A 23454-nucleotide genomic window follows, 5' to 3' on the forward strand; every position below is an offset into this window, starting at 1 on the left:
CCATGCACACAAACACACCACACATTGGGAAGAGGGCAGGCACTTGTGCATTTTGGACTTAGTGTTCACCTTTCATGAAAGCATTTTTAAGCTATGATCCATCACTCCTCTGACAAAATAAAAATGCATAGCAAGAGGATTAATTCTACAGTCTATGTTTTTCAGAAGAGGCCTTTCTGGAAACACGAGAGTCACCATTTTGAAGATCACGGCTGTCTAGCATGGTGCCTAATTCAAACAAAGACGAGATACCTTATTTCTGCTTTGACCAGTCTTAAGGCAGCATTAGTTAACTCCTCCCCATCTGTCTTTTAGGAATGCACAGGGCTACTTGACCAGTTCATGAGCTATGCTTTGTGTGAACTTCCGTGGCAACTGCAAAAGTCCAAGGAAGGCTGGTGAGGAGGAAATTTAGAAAGCTCCAACTTCAGTCCCCCAAGGCCGGTAAGGCTTACTGTTTCCATTACCACTGGACTGCTGAGGGCTGGCAGTGGCAGATACTGACAAAGGTGGACTGATTGCTGTTGCGGCTGCCACGGCTGCTGCTGCAGCTGCACTGGGTGGGAGCATCGGGAATGCCCCGGCAAAAGACAGAGGAAAACTCTGAGCAGCTGCTGCGGCTGCGGCATGCACAGTAGCTGAGAGCGAGAGAAGAGAGGTAGAAAGTGGCGGGATGCAGGGAGCAACACTGCCAGCAGAGGGCACTCTAAGTGTGGAATCGGCGTGAGCAAATGTCGCCGTGAGAAGAGCAGATCCGTGGGGAGGCACCTCTGAGGCTGTTGAAAGTCTGCAAGGAGAGATGTCGGAGGAGTGGAGTCCATTTTGCTGCAGCAAAGCCGTAGGGAGATGGTGGAAAGCTGCTGCCCAGTGGTGAGGATGCAAAGGATGGTGGTGGTGTGCCATCGACGAGGTCATTGCAGCAGCTTCCCTCTGAGAAGCACAGGAACTAAGGTGGGAGACTAATCTAACTCTCAGAGGATCGGATGTGTCCAGACCTTCCACCGAGCTCAGGTATCTTGCAACTTCAGCTAAACATTCTCGGAACCCAATGCTGATGAAATCCATGGCAAGGGCATGAGCATCGAAGTAACCTGCAACACAGCAAGACATTAAAGCAATGATTAGATGGTCACTTGGCTCATCTTGAAAAGGGCACAGCTAGTATCATAGGCATTTCTGGATTTAGAATCACAAAACATTAACAGCTTGTGTACTTTGTATGGTAGGCTGCAGTCATACTTAAGACTAGAACTATTGTATGATCGCTACATATGACAACAAAGTCAGGATCTGATTCAACTCATCCCCCTCATCAATTATTATGATTAGCATACATGGACTGACGAGAATGCAGTGTCCTAAATTTGTCCTTGTAATCAGGTATCACAATAGAAAAGAGGCCAGGCCAAAATCTTTTTATTCACCCAGTATTTTAATGGCTGAATGGTTTTTACAGTATGTTTTTATATATTGAAAACTGTGTTTTATTTTACTGACTTCTATCAAACTTGGGACTCTTTTTATTATTGGCTAGAGAAATGGGACTTCGCACAGATTTAAATATGTTTTTAAGTTATCATAAATGGAAAAAGAAGGGTGTGGGGGCTGACCCAGCGGGCTCGATGTTTTTGATGATGGATGTTTTTAGTTTTTTTTAAAGATTATAATTTCAAATAAAATGTATTCAAAAAAAGAAAAAAAATCATGTTTTATTTAAGTGCTGTTTTGGTTTTCATCTTTTGTAAGCCATCTCAAGATCCATCTAGGATAGAAGATGGGACAAAAATGTTTTAAATAATAAATGAGTCAGTGTCAGACATGTTAAAATTATCTATTGTTTAAGACTGAAATGCTATTGCAAGATTTTCCTCAGCATCTGTGTCATACACATATGTGCAGAATAATCGGCTGAATTCAAAGACCTGGCTGTGAAATCCTTCACCTTTTACAGTGTCAGTTAAATAAATTACCTAGAGTATTTTGGATTTGCTCCCAACTAGATTAATGATGTCCTTAGTTTTGTTTCATTTTTCAATCACAAGATTAAAACAAATTTGATGCAGTCCACCAATAATTTGCCTTAAGCAAGGCTCAGTTAGATTATTGAAACCTGGTGCAGCAATACACCAAATTTCCTTAGACAAGTGTGGTCCATTTAACCAGAACTTGTAGAGGAGAAGCACGTGCAACGCACTGTGTCTTTTTGTTAACAACACGATTGTCTGAACAGAGAAACACAAGCAGCTTTCATTTAGTTATGGCTTACTTCAAGTCCATATGAAAATTGTGGTGAAATATTAAGTGAAAATACAAATCTACTCATAGTGATCTCGGACATCTAAATATGGAAGATTTTAAGAGATATGGATTCAACATACTGTAGCCTGGAATGGTAACATCCTGATCTTGTAGTTTTTATTAGTCTAGGAGCCATGACAACCATGTTATATGCTATAATCAAGCCGCGTTCCTGTCCATCAGGAAATGGCAGTTCCAGCATGTGGGATTAATCCAGCCTGTGAGGTTGCCCATTCTTGCCAGGGGAAGCTGTGGCAGACCCCATGGGTCCCACCTGTCACCCCAGTTCTCACACCCTGTCCTTGAAAGAGGAATCTCTGATCTAAAGTACAGTCCCCTTTTTACATCTCTGACCAGAGACAACAAGGGTGCGGCCCCACACTTGGTTGGCTTATAGGATACATACATGCATAGCTAGATTAATCCCTACAGAAGATAATAAGGCTTACTTCTGGATAAATATGTATATGACACAACTGTTAACGAATATCTGGGAGCGAAAGAAACAGTGGTTTCTTATTTTAAAGGAGTGAAGCGTGGTTTTGCTTATTTGAGGACAAATTCCAGACGAACAGACATTCTAGTCTGTTGTAGCACAAAAATATACAAAATGTCAGCATCTCAATTACTGCCAAGAAAGTGACAATTAGAAATAAAGCCTCAGAGGAACATTTTAAAAAGCCATCACCAGAGGTCATTTTGAAAAAGTGACCTTGCATTCTTGCTAAAAAAAGAAACAAAAGGTTCTTGGTGGCTTTCCTTCACAAACCACAAACTCCTGTAGGTAAGCCCAGTTCTCTCTCTAGGCAGCATCCAACAGGGCACTGCACCCCCATCAGTTCTGTCCCAGAAACAAGACCTCAGCACGATGGAGATGTAGTGCTTTCCAGAGTAACCAGGAACAAGAAGCAATACTAGTTTGTGCAGTGGGGCATGTCAGCCGACCTCGCCTAAGAGAGTAATTCTGCTCCTTTAGTAGTATCGGTAAATCTCCATTGGACATGCAGTGCTTTCCCCTTACATAAGGGAACCAGCAGGAGGCACCACTTATGCAACAGCTCTATTGCTCCAAGTCACACAGTCTAGCCGCTCTGGCTGTACAGCACTGAACGAACAGCCTAATTGCCTTTTATGGCACTGGCAACCCAAGTATTATCTATCATCAATTGGACTATTTAAGATTTCGTAACTGCAGGTAGTATGTTCCACTGCAGAAAAGATGGCTGTCAAATATCATCCATCATGATACGGGCTCTTACTAACTCTGGTAAAACTAATGTAAAACGCCTCTCCCCTTCATCACTGCAAAAGTATAGCACACATTCATATACAGAAATAAACCCATTCATCTCAATGGGACTTACTCCCCGGCCAGTCAGTAGTGATGGATTGTGGGAGCTATGGTCCAAAAGAACAGGAAGGCCACATCTTGCCCACCCCTGAAATGTGGAATTACAGCAGAAATACTGAAGTCAATGTTTGTTTTGTTGGCTCAGTAGTAAATGGACCTGGCTTGGCAGGGGGCAGTGGGGCTGGCTAGGCTGCAGAGAAACCTGTCCAGCTGTTGTGCTCACTTGAGAAGAGTTAGGCCATGCTCACTGGCAACCTGGGCACAGCTCATCTGCCGAGATGCTTCTCTAATTCCCTGAGGGAGGATGGCCCACAGCAGGGAATACGCTATCCTTGCAGCCACTCCTTGCTGAATTCAAACTGTATGGACTGCAAGGCTAAGTGTGGGTTAAGATGTTTGCCACTTAGTGAACCACAGTGGTATGGCAGGCTTGGTTGGAAGGAAGGTTTGTTGAATTAAATGGAATTTAAGGCAAACTTTGCATGGGATTACGCTTCAAGAAATGTCTTGCCCTATTATAGGCTAGCACGGGAAGCATTGCATCTCAAGAAAATGGCCCTAAGGATGTTACATTGCAGTAAGAGAATAAATGGTGAGGGGCAACAATAATGCAAAATCTTCAATAGCCATTATTTCCACAGACTGTGCTTCAAGTTGAAAATGGCCGTGTGGCTCCCAAGGTTCAAATAAACAATTTTCTCCCCCAAACAAACTATAGTGTAAAAACACATTCCTAGCACTACTTTTGGTGGCCGGGGCTGGGGGAAAGAACCACAATTCTTGTGGCCAGCTTTCGCTGAAGGTATTTTTTGAAAAATCCCACAAGAGCCAGTAGTGAGAGATCTAGTCCCTCCCCGGCCATGAATCTCACTAGGTGGCTCTGGTCCAATCACAGACTCTCAACCTAGCCTACCTCACAAGGTTGTTGTCAGAATAAAATGGAGAGAAGGATTGTGTGCAGTGCCCTGGGTTGCTTTCAGGAAAAAAGGAGGGCTATACATACAATAATTACAATGAATTATATGATCACTCAAGAGACAATTCTATTCTTCACAGAGTATACCTTATATGAACTGTCACAGAGATATTCAATATACCTCACTTACATACAATATTTTGATTTCTGAACAATTTGGAATAGTTTGGCAAGGACTCTTCTGGCAGAAAGTCAGGCAAGAATAAGGCCGTCATTTTTAGCATCCCAGTAACTCTACAAGATAGGTTGGACTAAAAAGATGGCATCTTGCACAAGAACAGGGAGAGCCAACTTTGTTTGGCCCATTCCCTGATCATTATGTGTCACCACATGCATTATCTCAGGAAATCTCATTGCAGCCCTTAAGGTCAAGGCTGAGTGACAGTGGTCAGTGAAGTCATACCCAAGGAGATACTTAAACTTGGGAATCCCCAGTATACATTACAACAGCATGCAATTAAGCTTTCTCCCCTCTAACTAGTGCATACAACTCGTGGTCTTAAATCACCAGGCACCTATTCTTTTGTTGCCAAAACCAAAAATGGCACCATCCACACAGAAGAGGGAGTGCTCAGAAGGCTTGGGTGGACACCAAGGTTAGCAGAAGCATGACCGATATAGGGGGAAGGAAAGCCAAAGAGCCCAGTGTTTCTGCCCAGTGACCATGGAATGTGGATTGATTAACTGGGGTGGAAGGAAAAATAGGGGAGAGGAAGACTGGAATAAAATGCTTTGGCAAAGTGCATGGTGAACTGAGGAGCTTGACTTCATCATATTTTGTTGCTGGTCCAACGTGTATCTTTATTCACATCATAAAACAAGGTATAGTTACCAATTCAAGTAATAAAAATTAATAGGACAAGAATTAAAGCAATCCACTACAGTATTTCAAAATAACCTTTTGGCTTTTGAACAGCCCCTTGGTATACTCTCCTCAGTATGCACTGTAGTTTCTCTAAACCAATGAGAGCAAAATCCTTTCTTTAAGGTAAGAGAACAGAAATCACATTCTGTACTAGATTCTCAATTCCACACGCAAACATACAGGCACACAAGATAAACACACACTGTGGATACTTCTTTTCCTAGTAGTATTGGGTTTCCTCTTAACTATCCAATACCCATAAGATCCAAGCTTAGATGTCCTGGTAAATGAATGGCACAGACTAATTTTGCAGGGAAAACATTCTTTCTAGAACAAAGGGCAATACATAAACAATAAGGAAAGCTTCCTCTAGATCTACTTCCCGTGGTATAGCAGCTGCATAATGAATTTTAACTTTGGTTTTGTTTCATGCTGCACAATTGTTGCCGCAGCCCTCCCTGTTTATGTTTGGATGTTTGGGGTATTTGTTTTGTCTCCCTTGTGCCGATTTCAGTGCTCTTTGGAAACCCCAACAAATCTCTGACTGGGCTGCCTGTGAATGAAGCCTTTACTCTCCCACAGTGTTATGAAAGCAAACACAAGCCCAGGGTCAAGTGCTTCTTTTGTCCCAGTAGTTCTTTCCCACGAGTTCGGCCCTGCCTTTAGCACTGATTTGCACTCCTTTAATCTAGAACTGCCTATCCCAGCTTGTCAAAAGGAGCATTTGCTAAGGTTTCGCTTGCTAATATTAGAAACAGTCCAAAAATCAATTCCTTACCTTTCCCGCCTGTTGCCTGGAGCATCTTCAAATGATCCACTGTCATTTGCAGGATTTCTGCTTTTTCTAATTTGGCAGATCCCTTTGAGATAAGAAGCACAAACAATAAAGGCTTAAAAGTATTGCATGCTTTGATTTGGTATACTCTCTTTTGAGCTGCATCTTCTGGTTTTAATTTTCCCAACCATTAGAGCATTCTCAGCTTAATTCTTCCATTGTGCATCTGCATCCCAGACTTTATTTTACACACTACTACTATATCACAGTGTCTAGTAGGACATAAATTGTATGTGCACACTTCTTATGGAAAGCAGAACAGCATAAACAAGGGTAACATGTATAGTAAATATAGATGTGTACGGCCTTTAAAAACAGTTTTTGAAATAGCAGCATACAACGAAAAACATCAAAGGGCACAGTTGTCTGGTGTTCTTGCAATCCTAGTGAAATAAATGAGAGCTACAGAAAAGCATGTAGCTCTTCCTACAGAGCAATTTATGCAGGGAAACTTCTCAGTAAACTTTGCTCATTCATCAGTACAACAGCAGTGCCTAAAGAATAGCGGGGTTTTTAATCATCTGTGGCTAAAGAAAATGATAGGCAATTAAGTTTTGGTTTAATTATAACTTTTGTTTAATAAATTGATATCCTTTTGACCACAGGATGCCTCTTGCAAAGCCCACAAGAAGGGTCTAAGGATTATAATCCTTTCCGGTTCCTGTGCGCCAGCCACTGGTATTCGTGGCACTTCTGTTAGCCTGGAAAAAGCATGTCGCCATTATGACTTGTTACCATTGGTTGCTTTCCCCTCCATGAATTTATTTATCTCAGTTTTATACCACCCAACAGCCAGAAGGTTCTCTGGGCAATTTACAGCTTTAAAAACATATAAACAATGGAACAGAAAAACTAAGTCAGAGTAACACCATAAATCTACCAAACAGTAAGACAGTCATAATAATGGCAGCAAACCCACAGCAGCTGTGGCCAGATTAATATATAGAGCAGCAGCAAAAATGGTCAAAAGCAGTATTAACACCGAAATTAATTATCAGAATGCCTGGAGAATAAAAAGGGCTTCACTTGGCACTGGAAAAGAAAAAGAGTAGGCACCCAGGCATACGTCTTTGGAAGCTTACTCCAAAGACAAGAATTTGTCTTTTAAAGAAGTCTAAGAAGATGCAGTGTAAGTTGTCACTGATATTCTTAACACAATTATGTGCAGCCGAGAAAGAAAGCAACTTAAGAGAGTTGTGTTTTTAGCACTGAGAATTGCCATGTGCAGAGTCATTTTCAGTACAGTAGGAATGCCGTGCCATTTTGAATGGTGCCATATTCAACTGCCACGGACAAATAATGAATGAGGGTCTTAAATCTCCTTTGGGATTATTGCAGCACAAGGGCACTGAAGAGATAACTACTTTGTAAAAAAAAAAAAAACCCCTAACTGTGGCCAACTCATAGATGCCAAGCCAATGACATTCCATAGAAGGATACATTGTTAGACCCTTTTTTCCTAAATGCTTATCTATTCTATAGCTACAGTCTTGCCTCAAAAATGGGACAACCAAATCTGATGAGTTAGTTTTATTGCTGTGGCTATAAAAAGCTTTTCTCCTAAAAAATAAGTAAAAATTAGAAACATAAAACATTGCAATTATTATCAGAAGATGTTTCTTCTGGAACTGACAGAGCGCACATACATTATCCTGACCTTTAAGCTTTAAATCATAGGGAAATTATGTGAAAGAAAGCGAGTATCCTGGCATTAACTGAATATTATTATTGTTATTGTTATTATTATTATTGAAAGGGGCACATAGAGGTTTGTGGGTTGTAGCCAACAGTGTCATTCCACTGCTGGAAGCAGTTCCATAAGCTGAAGCAACTGAGAGGGGTCCCACTCTTCTCTGCAGTGCCCTGTGCACCCTCAAAATTTGATCCAGAGGGCTGGGGAAATTTCTGGAGCAGACTCTCAGGCTGCACAGAGCATTGCAGGGGCAAGAATAAGAAAGCTCTGCCACATTCTCTGATAGCGCGCACTGCACTGGATTTGACCCTCAAGGCATGACTGGTTCAAGAATTAGGTTAGATTAGACTGGTCATTATCATGTGTGCTTCCTGATAGTTGCTCACCAATGTTGAATTCATTTAATTAGCATGAGAAAAAGTCTCATCAGGAAAGAGGGTGAAGGGTATGTGGGGGGGTGTGTGGGGGGCAGCTGCATGAGACATGAGGCACTCCCTTGCTTCCCCACATGCTTTGTTTGCTCTCATAGGCTGGGTCCAAGCAGGACAACAGCCCATAACCCAACCACTCAAGGGTTGAGATGGGTTGTGGTTGAAGCATGGGTTGTGGCTAAAACATGGGTTATCATAGTGTTCAAAGCCATCCCCAATAACCACAGTTTGTTAACATGAACAACCCGCAGCTTGCAACTCAACAAACCTGAAATTTTCTTCATAGGTTGCTGTGTTGACAAACTGGTTTGTTAGCCTGGCTGGCTTCAGACAACACTATAATCCATGTTTCAACAACAGCACATATTTCAGCCACAGCCCACACTCAACCCTTGAGTATGGCTTATATTGGCCAGTCGTTCTCTGCTTAATATATAATTGAGTTTAAACAAATAGGCCTGCCACTGCCAATGTATTTGTTTGAGCCTTAGAAACTCTAAGGCCAAAATACTACATTTCCATCTATACATTCATTCACATCCATCCACACATTTAGCCACAAATTAAGTGTGCAGTCATCAAGTGATGCACATACATGTGTGAACCAACCTGTATCAAATAGCTGCCTCTGTTCTAGTTCTAATTCTGATCTGGAAGGAAAAATTTGTTCTGAGTAAACAAGGCTTTCCTGGAAATCTTAATAGTTATTTTTTATACTTTATGGATAAATTTATCAGTACCCATACAGCTATTAGTATTTCCTTGTATGTTTGTGGGATGTTCAAAAAGCAGCACAGATTACTTCTTATTTAAGTGCAAAACATTTAGAATTGTATAAAGCTGCTGTATACCGCATGCTATTTATCTATCTAGGTCATTATCATTCCACGATTTGGAGTGATGACTTTCTTTTCTAAGACAGAGAGTGGCCTATGAATTTAATAAATAAATAGGCCCGGCTGGCAGTGGCATTCTGTGGCTGCATTCCATGACATCTTTCACATCACCTGCTACATGAAGATTTCAACTAGAAATAACTTGTATTTTATGCATACAAAACACAGGTTGCAACACTGAGCAATTAATGAAAATCTGTAGTATAGTATCTAGAATGTTGAATTTGAACACGTTCATGTTCAAATCCCTGCTCCATTTTGAATCTTCCTGAATGTACTTTCTCTTGGCTTATACCTTACTTGTGGAATTGACATAGGAAATGAGCCAAAAACTGAATATTGCACACTGAAAAATATCCTAGGCACCGTTAAAGAGTACAATTAAATTTGGTAATCATCTTGTTCCAAACAGACTATTCTCTGTATTGATGGGACCGAGGACATGCTATTTTAATACTCTTCCACAAACTTCTATTTCTGCCAAAACATAACTCTGAATGTTTTAAGTGACTGCAATACAGTTCATCTTCATAAAAGTTTAACCAGAAATATTTGTTTCTTTTGAAGAGTCAGTGGAATGAATCTAGCAGTCACTGAAGTTTGCTAAAGTATATCCAACTTAGCATATTGAGTAAAAAGAAAGGACTAACAGCTTTCCTTTGGGAGACTCGGAATACATCAAATCAGGATACCGATTCTTTTTTTACCTAGACATTTTAGGGACTTGATCAAGAATAAATAATATGTCATATGGCCCAGCAGGTCTATTTAGGATTAATTTCAAATGGCTGTCTTTGCATTTCGTATTGTTCCTACATGTCACATTTTGTATACCTGGGGGTATCTTAGATTGCTTACTAAATTTTTCCTTTCCTTCTACCCACTCCCCCTGAATTACAACTTGTACTTTTTTGGTGCTAATCTCTTCCATAGACCCAGTACAAGCAGTTTCAGTGAGGAGTGAGTAATAGCTGCCCGCTGCTGGGTGATTTCCAAGAGCTCTGGAAGCCTTGTTTTATAGTGTTTGTGGTTTTCAAGAAGTAAACAATGCAACAGGACAAACAACTGTTGTCTCTTGCCCCAGTTTCTTTGACTAGCTGAAAATACCTCCATTCTCCCATGCAGTCAAAGCCTAATAAATAGGGCTCCTTTGCAAGTTGCTCATGGTATGGTGTGGGCAGCATGAATGGTGCTTTGCCTGTTCCTTGTCAACCCTCTACATCTGCTTCACGATTAGCTTTGTGTCCGCATTAAAGGTAGGACATACAGTATCTGCTCTACCATATAAAATATACACCATCGTTTTTCTTCACTGAGAAGGCAAGTTTAAGTCCTTAGAGAACTACATATGGCCTAATCTGCAAAAGCTTGTTCTCTTGCACAGAGTATGACCTTAACGTCTTAAAGGAGCACCACTCCTTTCATTACTGGACAAAGGGCTGCATGCCAACAGAAATAGTGCCAAAATTGGGGCAGTGAAAAACAAGAGGAAAGTATCCACAAGCTGGAGAGAATCCCAAAAGCTGAAGATTATTTTTAAGAAACAAACGCTACCAACAGAAAATAAGGACTGAGAATGCCCAGCAACCGTGGAACAATAGACATCAGCCAGAAAAGAAACCTGGACAATTGGAGGTGGTATTAAACAGAATATTTTGAAGCAAGGCATGATGGAAGTGGCTGGAACCTTTAAGTGAGGTAGTCCAATTATAAGTTCAGGATGCACTGGAACACTTTGTTGAAGGTTCCATTTGTATTTATTTTATATTATACTTGCTTAATGAAGTACATGAGAACAAGCGGTTAGAAAAGTGAAACACACAATTCTTATTTACTTTATGTATTCCCAGGCACCCTAAAAAATTGTTGAAGAAAAGGGCACGAATCCCTAAAACAAAACACTGTCTCATTGTTTCCAAAAGGTAAATTATGTACGTAACTTAATATGCATGTTATGACATTACATTCATACTTATTTATGCATAAGCAAGATATCTTCAAAACACACCAAAACAGTTGCAAAGTGTTCCTATTAAACTGGTTCAAATTAAGGTTGAAACCCTATACACGCTTACGTTCTTTTCAAAAGGACCAACTTCAAGACTGAGATAATATTTCCAGATTTTTTTTCCTTTAAGACCAATCCACCTCCCAAACCCAAACCTTTCCTCCAAAAGCATATAACAAACTCTCTCCCTTATCCAGGTCTGGCACCGGACATGAACACAACTGGATGTAAGTTAACTAAAAATTGAGGTTTAAAAACTTAAAATCTTAACTGATAGGTTCTCTTTTTATGTTGATCCAGCTACTGTATCTGTAAAACAAAAAGTACTCCAGCTTGCAAAAGCCAGGAGTTTTAATGTTCTATTCGACACACTGCATAATTCACTTGTACCACCTAGAATGTTTCCTCTATCTTAGAAGGTTTGTCCTAGTATGGTGTATTCAGTCAGTCTGGCTCTCAGCTTTTGGCATGCTGTGATCAAGATGCTAAAGGCCAAAGATTTAATAGGACAGCTAAAATGCAGGACCTGCCTGCAAATGGACTAAGGTCCCATTCATCCCCTATAGAGGCAGAAGAAATTTTCTTCCAGATGAAGTGTTATTTTTCATCTCATGCTCCAGCACCACATGTTTTCCTAGGAATCAATATTCCTGAACGTGATTCTCTGCAATAAGCACATCATTCTTTCGTGAATTGCCTTGTTTCATTATTTAAAGGTGAGATATAATGTGCCAATGAAGAAAATAACATTTCCCAATTTCTGTACGATTCTGGAATGATGTTACATACACTTTATACCAAAATATTTCCTTTGCAGAACTTTTGCAAGTGGAATATATGTACCCATTACAATCACCCTTGGAAACTTGCATTGAAAATACTGCGTTTCAACACAGATCACTTCAAAGTGGCATAGAATGACACAGTAACTATTATAGCAATCATGTCTTTGTATTTACAGGTTGTTTTAATGGCTCTCTTTTTAGAGAACTAAACCAATTATGCTACATTAACATGGCAGATTAAACATATAATTTAAATAATACATCAGAAGAAAAAGACATTGCTTTTAAAATGTTTATCCAGAAAGGCATTAGGCCTATTTTTAAACTATAAGGAATAAAGCACTTTAAAAACAAAAGCAAAAGCCTAAAACCACTACTGGAATTCATAGAAAGAACAGAGACAATATGGGTTGCTATTGCCCTTAAGGGAACACCAAAAACACAGAATGGAAATGTTTTTCAGCTTTCTGGAAGATTTAGCTTTTAATAGTTTTGCCACAACAAAGCATTTTATTGATGTGCCTGCTCTGTGCCAGATCAGGATACATCAGGTCTTATTTTAATGAGCTTCATGAAAGATCCAGCATGACCAGATGAGATGAGATACAGAATATTTTTATTAGTTTTGCTTACTTGTTTTTCAAAAGCAGTTGGCACAAGTCGCCTCAGTTCAGACAAACTGTTATTTATACGGTCACGACGCCTTTTCTCTATAATCTGTTTGCAAAACAAAACCAATATAGATGTTTTATATCTGAGCTGGAAAGGTAAAGAAAATGTACATACTACACAATGAATGCAACTGTTACATGAAAAACACGAGTGGAAAACCCTTACCCCTCTTCTTTTTTTTCTGGCCATAATCTGAGATGTCGTCGTAGGAGAATTTGATCGGATCACAGAACTGGCACTGTGCCTGAGGAACAATTGAAAAGGCATGTCAGGTGCTATATCCCACTGCATTGTTTCTTAGAGAGGTTTTGATTCCCTCCCCCACCCATATATTCATGAAGCCTTTAAATACTCAGGAAGGATTGTACATAGTGAAAGGAGAACTTCACATATTCTCCCCCCACCCCCTGATGGTTTCACTGAAACCCCCGTGGGACTTGGGGCCGCACTACATGTGCACAGGTGTAAATTAACAGACGTAGACATGATTACTCTTTTGTTGTTTCTGTGGGAAACCTCTGATGCCCATCATTCAATAAAACTATAAGGTTTTTAACTTTCAATGCATCAAGCACTTCTGTTGTGCAATCTCCATTCATTTCAACAGGGCAGTCTCAGTTAGTGTCTCTACCAGATGACAGTATCTTAATGTACTAGACTGCTTTGAACCCAAGTCTACCCATCATCTTTACATGAATTATCACATTGTGTTAGTTAACTCAGCATTTACAGCTGGCTGCAATGAGAGCAAGTTAGCAGTTTCACTTAATATTCACTACATCACGTCCTTTACTTTAAAACAATACTTGCTATTACGTAATACAAATACATTATCTAGATACCAACAAAGAGAATACTTGTCTGTACTGATTTGCCATATATTTAAAATACTAGAGACTCTACAGCCTGCTTTTAACACACACACACACACACACACACACAGAGAGAGAGAGAGAGAGAGAGAGAGAGAGAGAGAAAGCTAGACTAGTATGTTCTTCCTCTACATTTAATACAGCTACATTTTAGTTTTTATTCAATGATATTAATTGAAATTACTTCTTCCAATTAAGACCCCCAATCCACTTAACTCTAAGGGAACATACTGACTTTAAGAAGAAGGCAACTGTACAGTAAGTGACTTAGGACTAAACTTTAATTGGGATCAGGCTTATAGCTGGCATATAATTTTCATAAAATTCAGATTTAGTTAAGATGAATTATCCAGCACTAGCCAGCTTAATTGGGAGCAGGCTGAATTACTATCCTATACTGGAAATATAAATTAAACGTGTAAATATTAAATGCTACTAATGTACAGTTGCTCAAAGCAAGCTATTTAATGTGGGTTAATTTAAAAGGGATTATTAAAAGTGATCGGATTAATTGCATCATGTGACTAACACCTCTTTACATTCTCAGATCATACCCTGTCCTAGTAAATCCAGAAAAAAGAAACTGAGTTTTACAACTCAAAGGGACTTCATAATTGGCTTTAAAGTATTCCGCTGCTCTGTGTTTTTCAGCTTCTCTGTTGACTAAGATCTGAGGATTTTATAATGCTCTTTAACCAATCAATGAACTAAAATTCTTTGGTTCAATGACAGCCTTCTTGTGAATACATCTTGATTTGTTTTGACAGCTACTTTTCTTCAATCACATCACATATCCCTGTTTGAGGATCATTAGATAAGCAGTGAAACAATGTACAGCAGTAGATGGGCTGAAGTTGCTCAATTTATCTCAACAATGCCTCACCTATTAATCTGAAGCAACATATAATTGAGATTGATTAAAATACTGTGGAAGCTCTTCCCTCTCCCCCTCAAATGCCTTACCACCCTTTCCAGCAGATGAACCCAGAGCATCTGCTGGGAAGAGGATTTCCAGGGGCTCCTCTTTCTACTGAAGGACACAGGACAACACACACCTAGAAGGGGGCTAGCAACACATAGCCACGGTTAAGAGGATACAGTACAGACTTCCCATAAAAGCGTGCCAGACTGGGCTGTCTGACATCACCTATTACTAGGGCTATCACAGATTTTAAAGTCTACTGTAAGACATTACAATTCCATATTTGCATAGGATTCTCTAGTTTTCCTATCACTACTGCGACTGCTTAACGCATTAATTGCCAACAGCAGGCAGGGCATCAATGCAACACTACCCCTTCCTGTCCCCCTCCCCCGTTTGTGCTTTCCATCCACCCCAGAAGTACAATTCTAGTGAACCCAAAAGCTTGCACATGATCAAATTATTTTATAGTTGCGATAAAGGTATTATAATATGCCATTGTTTGGATGTTCTCTCTCTCTTCTCTCAGGATCCAGTTTACCAACGTACACAGAATATATATAAACAATCTTTCTTTAAACTGCCGAGGTCCTGCTGAAACAGGTATCCAAGATCAATTTTACAAAGTCAGCAACATAGGGCAAGGGCGAGTGGAAAGTAGGGAAATTCGATATAGGAATCCTGAAGTCCGAGTAATGTAGCCAGCAGTCCAGTACATCTGAGGCTGCCTTAATCACAGCTTAGACATGTCAAAGAATATTCCCTCCAAGCTCCATAAGACTGTACAAGAGCATTCGTCAGCTGGTTGGCATATACATCTAATTAAGTATATACATCTGAGTTCAGTACACGGACCTCGGGTACCACGAGTGAGTCTGATAAACTGATATTTCTAGCATGCAAGGCGCTTTTCAATAATCTCTTCCATCTCTCCATCCAACAGGAAAGAGGAGTTAGATCCTAATTAAGTCATACTCAGTCTCGTCGAAATTTATAATTTAAATTTACTGCCAAAAGGCTTTCCTAGGCGGCTTACAAATCAGGGTAGTTCAAGTTAGCCATCGACTTCAATGGGTCTACACTGAGTATGGGTAACTTCGAGCCAACTGAGGCGTACCACACAATCTGAAAAACGGACACCTTTCCTTACCCCGAGTAATTATTTTCACTCCCCACGTCTATAGTCTCGTCCATATCGCTGTCTGAGGTAGTGTCCTCGCAGGGCCGCTTCATCGTGGCCAAAAGCGCCAGTCCAGCTTGCAAATCAGGAGCAAACAGCGAGAACTCGGGCTTTTTGCGCGTCTTCTTTCCGCTCCAATTTTCCTTCTTGGCTAGGCTCCGCAGTACACCCGCCCGTCCTTCCCCAGCCGGCGCCAACCAACCGAATGGATTTTTTAAGCTCTTTCCCACGGTGCAGCTCAGCCTCAAGCCCCAGGCCCCGCCCCCTGCCGCGCAGGCCCCGCCCCTCCCTCCGGGGAGAGCCGCTGGACTGGGAAGCGGAGGAGTGAGCGACGGGCCTCCTTGCCAAGCGCTCCTGTGCTCCTCTCCATTGGCCAAAGCGCGGCAGCAGTCTCCGCGCCAAGCACTCCCGGGTGCCTGGGAAGCGTGGGAAACCCCGAGCGCCTCTCGCGCTCCAGGGACACTGCAGCGAAGGGGGAAGGCGGGCGGGTGCGCGCGCACGAGTGCGCGGCTGGCCGGGAGGCACTTCGGCTCTTCAGAGGAGCCTGGCTTAGACGCGGGCGGCCCGCGCCTCCTTGAGCAGGAGCGGCCCGGAACGGTTGCTTTGGTGAGCCGGTCCGTGCAAATGCGAGAGCGGCGCGCGGTGCAGCCTGCGAAGCAAACCGCAAAACGCTGCGATCACTCAATGAGTGGCGCGCTTGCAGTCCTCGACACTGAAAAGATGACACCGAAAAGAAAGGGGATGGGGGGAGCGTAGGTGGCTCTTCTTTATAAGCAAGCATCTGTTTATGGAGAAACGGGAGGGGAGATGGCCCTGGAGGAACAATTTCTGGAAGGGAGAAACGTCCTAGATTTCTGAGATTGCCCCCTTGCACCTTCAGAAACCGCCTCTAGAACTGGAAGCTGACTTGGGTCACTGCATGTAGCTCTGCTTTGATTTTTAATGAGCACCTCCCACTCTCATGCAGACACACTCGCCCCACACACCTCTCAAAGCGTGCAAAGGAGATGAAGCCCACAAGGTCTTTTATGTTTTATATCGTATTTTATATATAAAGCAGGAGGTCACGTTCAGAATACTGAATTACAGAAGTCTGCGGAGTTCTTGAAAGAATCCAGAAGATCTTGAAGTGACGCAGATCGAGTGGCAGATCAAGTGACTGAGTGGCGTGTTCCAGAAGCACGTCCACGTGTTATTGGAGCTCGCAATTACCCTACAACGGGATCCAGGAGAGAGTTGTTCAGATGAGTCTCACAGTGAGACTCAAAGGAGGCAATAATGCCAGGCTGCATTTGCTTAATCTGACGTGTAGTGTATTTCAGTGAAGTAGTTAAACTAGGGCTCACCTTCCCGCCCCACTTCTATAAATGCTTGGTGTGTGCAACATTTGAGATCATCCTCACCTTTTGCTGGAAGTCTCCCATTTCTGTTGCTGGAAGCCTCTCCTACTTCTTGCGGGAGCCTTCCTGTACTCTTGCAGTTCATGCTTGGCTTGTAGTTCAACTCACAACTCGGTTTTGTTTCTTAAGAAACAGAAGGAAAGATCGTGAAGTTCCTATGTTATCCTACAAGAACCTACAGAAGTCCAGCTGGTTGTTGGGAAGGGGGGCTTAAAAGAAGCGTGGCTGAAATGAATTCCCTTCTCTGAACGAATAAAGTCTGCTTGGATCTCATTAACCGGTGGAGACTAGCAGGCGTAAATTCATCGTAGCTACGGGTATCAACAGCAACAAGATCTCAGGGCATAGGGGTGAGAAGGGATGGAGGCAAGAACGAGAAAAGGCAGAAAGGTCTGCCACCGCTTGCTGCTTTTCATGCCACTACCGCCGACAATGGGAAAGGTGCTTTTAATAGTCGTATCATTGCTTATTGTCATAACCCTCCTGGAACTCCTCGGAGCTACGCTGAAGTCTAAACACGCACTCCTATGCAAGTTTAAAAAGAAAAAAGGCCTACAGTTCTCAGCCTTCCAATGTTCCCAGCCTGCGATTCCTAGTTGGGGGCTTGCTGGAAGTTGTAGGCTTTCCCGCCTTGGTTACGTACATAAAGTAAATACTGCGAAGTTTTTGAGTCTTCACGTACAGAAAGGAAAGGAAAGGAAAGGAAAGGAAAGGAAAGGAAAGGAAAGGCGAAAGGAAAGGGGCACAGAAGTGAAACAGCAAGGATGGGGGTGGGGAAGATTTCTACATAGTAAGCAAGCAGGAAATGGAGGGAACGGGGGAGTGTGGGAAGAGATCGCCGAGCGGAGCTTTAGCCACGTCGAAGGCAGAGCTGACCAAGAAGCATGGATGTGATGGACGAGCGCAGGCAGTGTCGGGGAGAGAGCCAGGACAGAGCCCGGCCGGGTGCAGAGGCGTGAAGGGGGCGCAGGGAGAGGGCAGCGGCTGTCCCGGGTCGCCCGTCCGCGAGGCTGGCGGCGGCGCGGCGGCCTCCCCGTGTGAACAGAAACCTGACCCCGTTGCAGCTTGGATGGCTTTTGAAATGCAACCTGCCCCGCACAATCACCCGGCAGTCTGTCTGTCACTCCCCAGGCCTGTCTCCAGATCGGCGATGCCGCCTCTCGCCCTCTCTCTCTCCCCCTCTCCGTATGTTTGTAGGTCGCCTGCTTCCCTTGCGTGCCAGTCAAGCCCTCGCGACGGCAGCGCCTCCGTCCGCGCCAAGGAAGAGCGGCTGGATGCCGCTCGGCTGAGCGGACGCCCGCGGCAAGAATCCCCAGCTCTGAGCGTGGAGCTGGGAGCGGGAATGTGGCGGGGACGGAAATAGCGGAGGGGTCTTGGCTGCCCTCCTGAATGGAAATGCGTTGCATGCAAGCAGCTGGGGCTGAACTCCGAGCCCGGAGCCGACAAATGCCCCTCTTCTGCCCTTCGTTTTGCTGTAAGCCACTTGAGGGGAAGCGCTGTTCTCCTTCCCCTTGCCTATCCTTCGCCCTTCTTCCTTATGCTCTCCACTCACTAAAAGCTGAAATACAGAGCGTGGGATCTAAGTTTTGCTCATAATACCTGGAACTTGAGCAAGTTAAACATCGGGGAAAAGCAGCGGGAATACGAACTGGGGTCATGGCAGGCTCAGCTGTGTCACCAGCCGTCGAGACGGAAGCCTCGGCGGGAGGGAGAGACCCATTCCAGGCCCTTTCACCCTCGCCTACCTCACAGGGCTGGCAGGGGAATAACATGCGGGCAAGGAGCATACGGACGTTTGCCTAAACCGGCTCAGAGAACGGGACGTCAGTACCTTTCTCAAGCCCAGTGCAACGTTAAACATCTCCTGCATCAAAGGTAATGAACGGTATGGGACGTGTGTCCTTAATGTCCGTGATGATCTTAGCAGATTTCGAAGCAACTTTCAAAACTGGGAGGGCGTCCTGCAGCCGATGCGCGGCAGACAGAGCACGGGCGCCAGCTGAGCGAGCCCAGCGCCTCGCTTCCCTGCGGCCACTTTCGGGGCGGCGGCGGCTTTTCTCTGGTGGATTCGGTTACTGCAGGGCCGGGCTGGGGGTGCGCGCGAACACGTGCAGCCAGAGCAAGAAAGAAAGGGCATTTCTATCCCACCCAAGTTCGCCTGGGCGCGCGCACGCGCACCGGGGGCCTGCAAGCCCAGGACGCCGCGGGGGGCGCGCAGGGAGGCCAGAATGGCGCTCACAGCAGATGAAGGAAAAAGCAGCCTCGCGGGTCACCAGGGGAGGGAAAGAGAGCGCACGTGAGAGCGCGCACGCGAGACGTTGTGCGAAGCGAGCAACTCGCCGGGGGCAAACGCGTGCAGCAAAAGCGGGCAGACCATATGGTGTGCAATGGGGTCAAATGGAAAAAAAAGAAAAAGATTGGGTGTGTGGCGGCGGAGCTCGTGTGTATGCGCGGTGGCACGTGGCGGTTGTTAAAGTTGGAAAAAGTGCGTGAAATGATTAAAAAGTGTTAGTGTGTGCGTGCGGGGAAGGGGGGAAGAACCCCATGCGTATTTGTGGGCAATAAATTAGAAGCGAAAGGAGCGTGTGTGAGTGTGTGAGCGCGCGCAAGACGTTAGGAAAGAAAGCCTTACCAGTTCCTCTTTCACCAACGCCCCAGGCTGTGTAATTATATATAGTGACATGTTGCATGTTGCTCTTTCATGTGGCTGTTGTTACTGCGTAAAGGAACTGTGGGATTTCATGCCTCATTGCCTCTACGGGGACATCCTTTTCATGCTAATGTTTGCAGAGTTACTAAAAACTGCGCCGCTGCGCAGACACAACAAAAGCAACCGTTCGCCTTCCCCCCTCAGCAAAAACAAGCGGTATTTCTCAGGGTTTAAAAAAAAAACGTTCCCCACAATGGACTGATTTAGGAAGTGCTCTCTCTGCTACAGTATGGAGGCTGAAGGAAAGGAGTTTGCATTTGAGGAGGAAAGCTATTCAAAATACTGGAATGACCATTCTTCAAAATACAGGTGGCCAGCTTTTCATTTTAGGTTTTGGTTGTTGAAAGCAAACCTTACAATAATCCCGATGCTTTGAGAAGAAGAATTTAGGAACTATTCCCATCTTTTGAAAAATCACTTTTAGTTCTGCCAACTAAACATGCCTACCTGGGTATAATTCCCATAGGACTCAATGGGACTTACTTGCAAAGAGGCACGCTTGGAATTTATTTATTCTTCTTCACTGCCCATCAACTCAAAGGCCTCAGTGGTTTACAAAAATTCCTGTATTAATTGTGTTAGACTGTATTATTACCATTCCAATGGCTTCCTCTTTGCTGCATTCAGATTCATCCAAGTTAATACAGTATTTCCCCACATAAATATGATAAATTAGTGCTAATTTTGGATGTATTAAAAAACTTCAAAATAGTAAAATGATCTTATTTCAAAAGCATATTAATCTCATATTTATTTCTTAGAAATACATCCCTATTTCAGTAAGAATGACTTTTGGCACAAATGTGTTTAGAAGAGGGAGGTTAAAGTTCAAACCCTTCTTTTGCTATGACTTCTCTGAAGGTTTTATCACTATTACCACATAGCGAATTTGGGCAAATTATTCAATACTAATTAACCTAAATTCTCTAATCAAATTGAAATAAGTTGTAGAAAGCACTAACAAAATAATAGCAATCAAATAGTGTGCAAAAAGTGAAGTTTTGTATTAGTTATTAATCAGAACAGTAAAGCTAAACATATTTTTCACATTTAGGAGCCTTTGGAAGCAACATGGAAGAGTGGCTCCAGATATGTTCCAAAATAGTGTCTATGAATTTAAGCTGTATAACATTTATTAATCCCATCAAACCTCACATAGGACTAAATTTTATCATTCCATTTTTATTAAATAAACATGAGGTTTCATGAATTCAGGACTTCAGCACATTACCTAAGGGTGAAATAGGATGCATATTTATTTGGAATGAAATGCCACTGAAATAAATTGTTTCTGGGTAAATATGAGTAGGACTGAGTTATGAGTCCAAGAGCATTGATTTACAAGTAGAAATCTATATGTAGCCTAAGCATATATACTTAGAAGTCGGAATAAACAGAACTGCTTCCAAATAAATGTAGTTAAGATTTGGCTTTATGTTTCACTAAAATTAATGGAAAATAAGTGTGTTTAGGATAGGAATGGCAGCCTAATTGTATAGGTTATCCAGGAACCAAAAATACTTGGATTTGAGCCATTTTACTATTCACCCAAATTATAAACATTTAGATGGGCAGAATCGGGAAATTAAGAGTTGGGAATGGAGTGTGCAGTGTGGGTGAACTAATGGCAGAGGAGATTTTGAAGGGCCAAACCTCTTTCAACAAGAGAGCCTTTAGACAGGGAGTCAACACTTTACATTTTCTTGTTCAGTTCCAGTTAATATTCAGCTATGATGACACTGTTAGTGGGGCCTAGAACAGACCAACAATGGTCCATGACAAGCCTAACGACTGAAAATGACATGCAGTTAATGGGAGAGGGCACTTTTACCTTCAAGTATTGCAGGAATATTTATTAAATTAATTCAAATAGTTAGCTTATTTTTTTACAATTTTGTGGAATTTGTGTGAAAGTGGACCATTTATTGCTCTGCAATGGGAGAAATGCATATGATGTCTTATATGAACATAGGAATTGCCTTTAAACTGAGTCATGATTGGTCCATAATCCTGGATTAATTATCTGCAGCAAGAACTTAGGTAGAGGATTTTCTCAGCCTGAAGTGAAGTGCTTAAGGTACTGCAGGTGTCAAAGAGTGAACCTGGAACTTGTGGTGTGCAAAGCATGGCCAGTGCAATTGAGTTAGCAGCATTGCCTTCTGTCGGTTCAAGTTGAAGGCAAGCCTAAAATCCTTCTCTCTTATGTCCATTTGTCTGTGTGGCCACAGATCTTTGGATGGAGTCACGAGAGCTTGCAGTTGCAGTCTGTACCTCAGTGAAAATTAAGTCTGGAGAGTATCCAGTGCTGCCTGTTCACAAGCAGGACCCACTGCTTCCACCATTCTGTGAGCAATCCATTGCACACCAGCACCTACTGCTTGCACAACCAAGACAGCGTGCACCCGGAGGCATTTCCTGAAACAAACAGAAACACTTATTTCTGGAATCAGACATTTCTGCAAGCTGCCCCCATTCCAGGAATGTGTGTTTATGGTCGTTGTGGATCTTCCCCAGAAGAGTTCTGTGCCAAGCAGTAGGTGCCACTTGCAGAAAGAAGTTGACAAGCGTGGCTATGCATGGGTGCCCGCCTTTGTATGCTGCCCTCTGAGACTGGGACAATTGATTGCATATAAGCACATTCCTAAAATAATAACCCTCCTCTGCCTCCCACTCCATCCTTTCCCCACTGAAATCTGGCTTTTAAAAGCCTCTACTTCCCCAATGGAGTTTAAAAAAAAGCTTGATGGCAAGAAGGGGTGATGATAGAATGTGTGCATGGAGGGGTGGTATGTGAGCAAGTGTATGAAAAATGAATTTCTCTGTATGTGGGTATGAACGTGTGGGTGCATATATGAGTGAGGGACTGCATGAATGCATGCTGGCATTGGGGTTCCTACTAGTGGCAGGTATCTCGCAAATGCTTTCCCAGAATCAATTTGACCCCTGTCCTATAGTTTGAGGAAAAAGGGGGAAAGGATGTGCTTATCCTCCCATAAGCAGTTGTTAATAGCATACATCATAGAGGTGGAATTGGTTAAAAATTGCAACATTTCAGGAATGTGTGCCAGTTTTTGCATAAGAGGACTCTTCAAATTGCATGAAGGGAGTGATTATATCCTCTCCTAGCATAATTGTTGGGGGGAATGTTTCGTTTTGATTTTTACACTTTGTGTAAAATTCACACAGATTACAGAGGCACTCCTATGCAGTAAACCTGTACAATTTCAGAAGCATAGATACAGGGACTAGCAGGTAATGATAAAAGAAAACATAGTTTAAAAAGTGGGTGTTCTGCTCAGTTGTCATCAAAGTAACAGAAAGTGCAACAGGACAGAAATGGATGCCTAGCACACAGTAGCAGAGTACAAGAATTGTACCCACAATTTTTCAAGCAAGCACCCAGTGCTACATCTTCCTATATGTAGGTATCATAGACTTCATCTACCCTCTTGTATAATTCCTGCTCTTGGGAGAGAGAACTAGCAAAGAGTACTGATTTCTGGAATAATTCTGCAATATATTGCTTCAAAAGCCCTACTCCAAAGCATGGGATGGAAGAG

At 42.7% G+C, this 23454-nt stretch overlaps 1 protein-coding gene and 1 long non-coding RNA gene across 4 annotated transcripts; both read right to left on the reverse strand.

Annotated features, from left to right (window-relative positions):
- Positions 1–411: 411 nt before the first annotated feature.
- HEY2 (hes related family bHLH transcription factor with YRPW motif 2) lies at positions 412–15981 on the reverse strand. The gene is made up of 5 exons (XM_044425153.1): positions 15755–15981; positions 12976–13054; positions 12772–12855; positions 6269–6350; positions 412–1091 (listed from the first exon to the last, which is right to left on the reverse strand). The coding sequence occupies exons 1-5, from the start codon at positions 15835–15837 to the stop codon at positions 412–414; spliced, it is 1008 nt and encodes a 335-aa protein (XP_044281088.1). The 5' UTR covers positions 15838–15981.
- Positions 15982–16813: 832 nt separating this feature from the next.
- LOC123034506 lies at positions 16814–19938 on the reverse strand. Of its 3 annotated transcripts, none has more exons than XR_006416830.1 (3): positions 19817–19938; positions 17188–17307; positions 16814–16997 (listed from the first exon to the last, which is right to left on the reverse strand). It is a non-coding gene; the product is annotated as an uncharacterized LOC123034506 (long non-coding RNA). The 3 variants fall into 3 exon arrangements; XR_006416894.1 differs by lacking the exon at positions 19817–19938 and adding an exon at positions 19016–19166; XR_006416864.1 differs by lacking the exon at positions 19817–19938 and adding an exon at positions 18290–18368.
- Between the last annotated feature and the right edge of the window lie 3516 nt (positions 19939–23454).

The sequence above is a fragment of the Varanus komodoensis genome, unplaced genomic scaffold (assembly GCF_004798865.1).
Source record: "Varanus komodoensis strain SLA01 unplaced genomic scaffold, ASM479886v1 scaffold1, whole genome shotgun sequence".
NCBI lineage: Eukaryota > Metazoa > Chordata > Lepidosauria > Squamata > Varanidae > Varanus > Varanus komodoensis.

Bases quoted from the DNA above. Each gene is read 5' to 3' on its own strand.
- HEY2 (XM_044425153.1), bottom strand. From the start codon at position 15,837: ATGAAGCGGCCCTGCGAGGACACTACCTCAGACAGCGATATGGACGAG. The intron at 13,055-15,754 runs GTAAGGAAAGGT...ATTGTTCCTCAG, and splicing joins AGTGAAAATAATTACTCGGG to GCACAGTGCCAGTTCTGTGA. The intron at 12,856-12,975 runs GTAAGGGTTTTC...TTTTGCAAACAG, and splicing joins CCAGAAAAAAAAGAAGAGGG to ATTATAGAGAAAAGGCGTCG.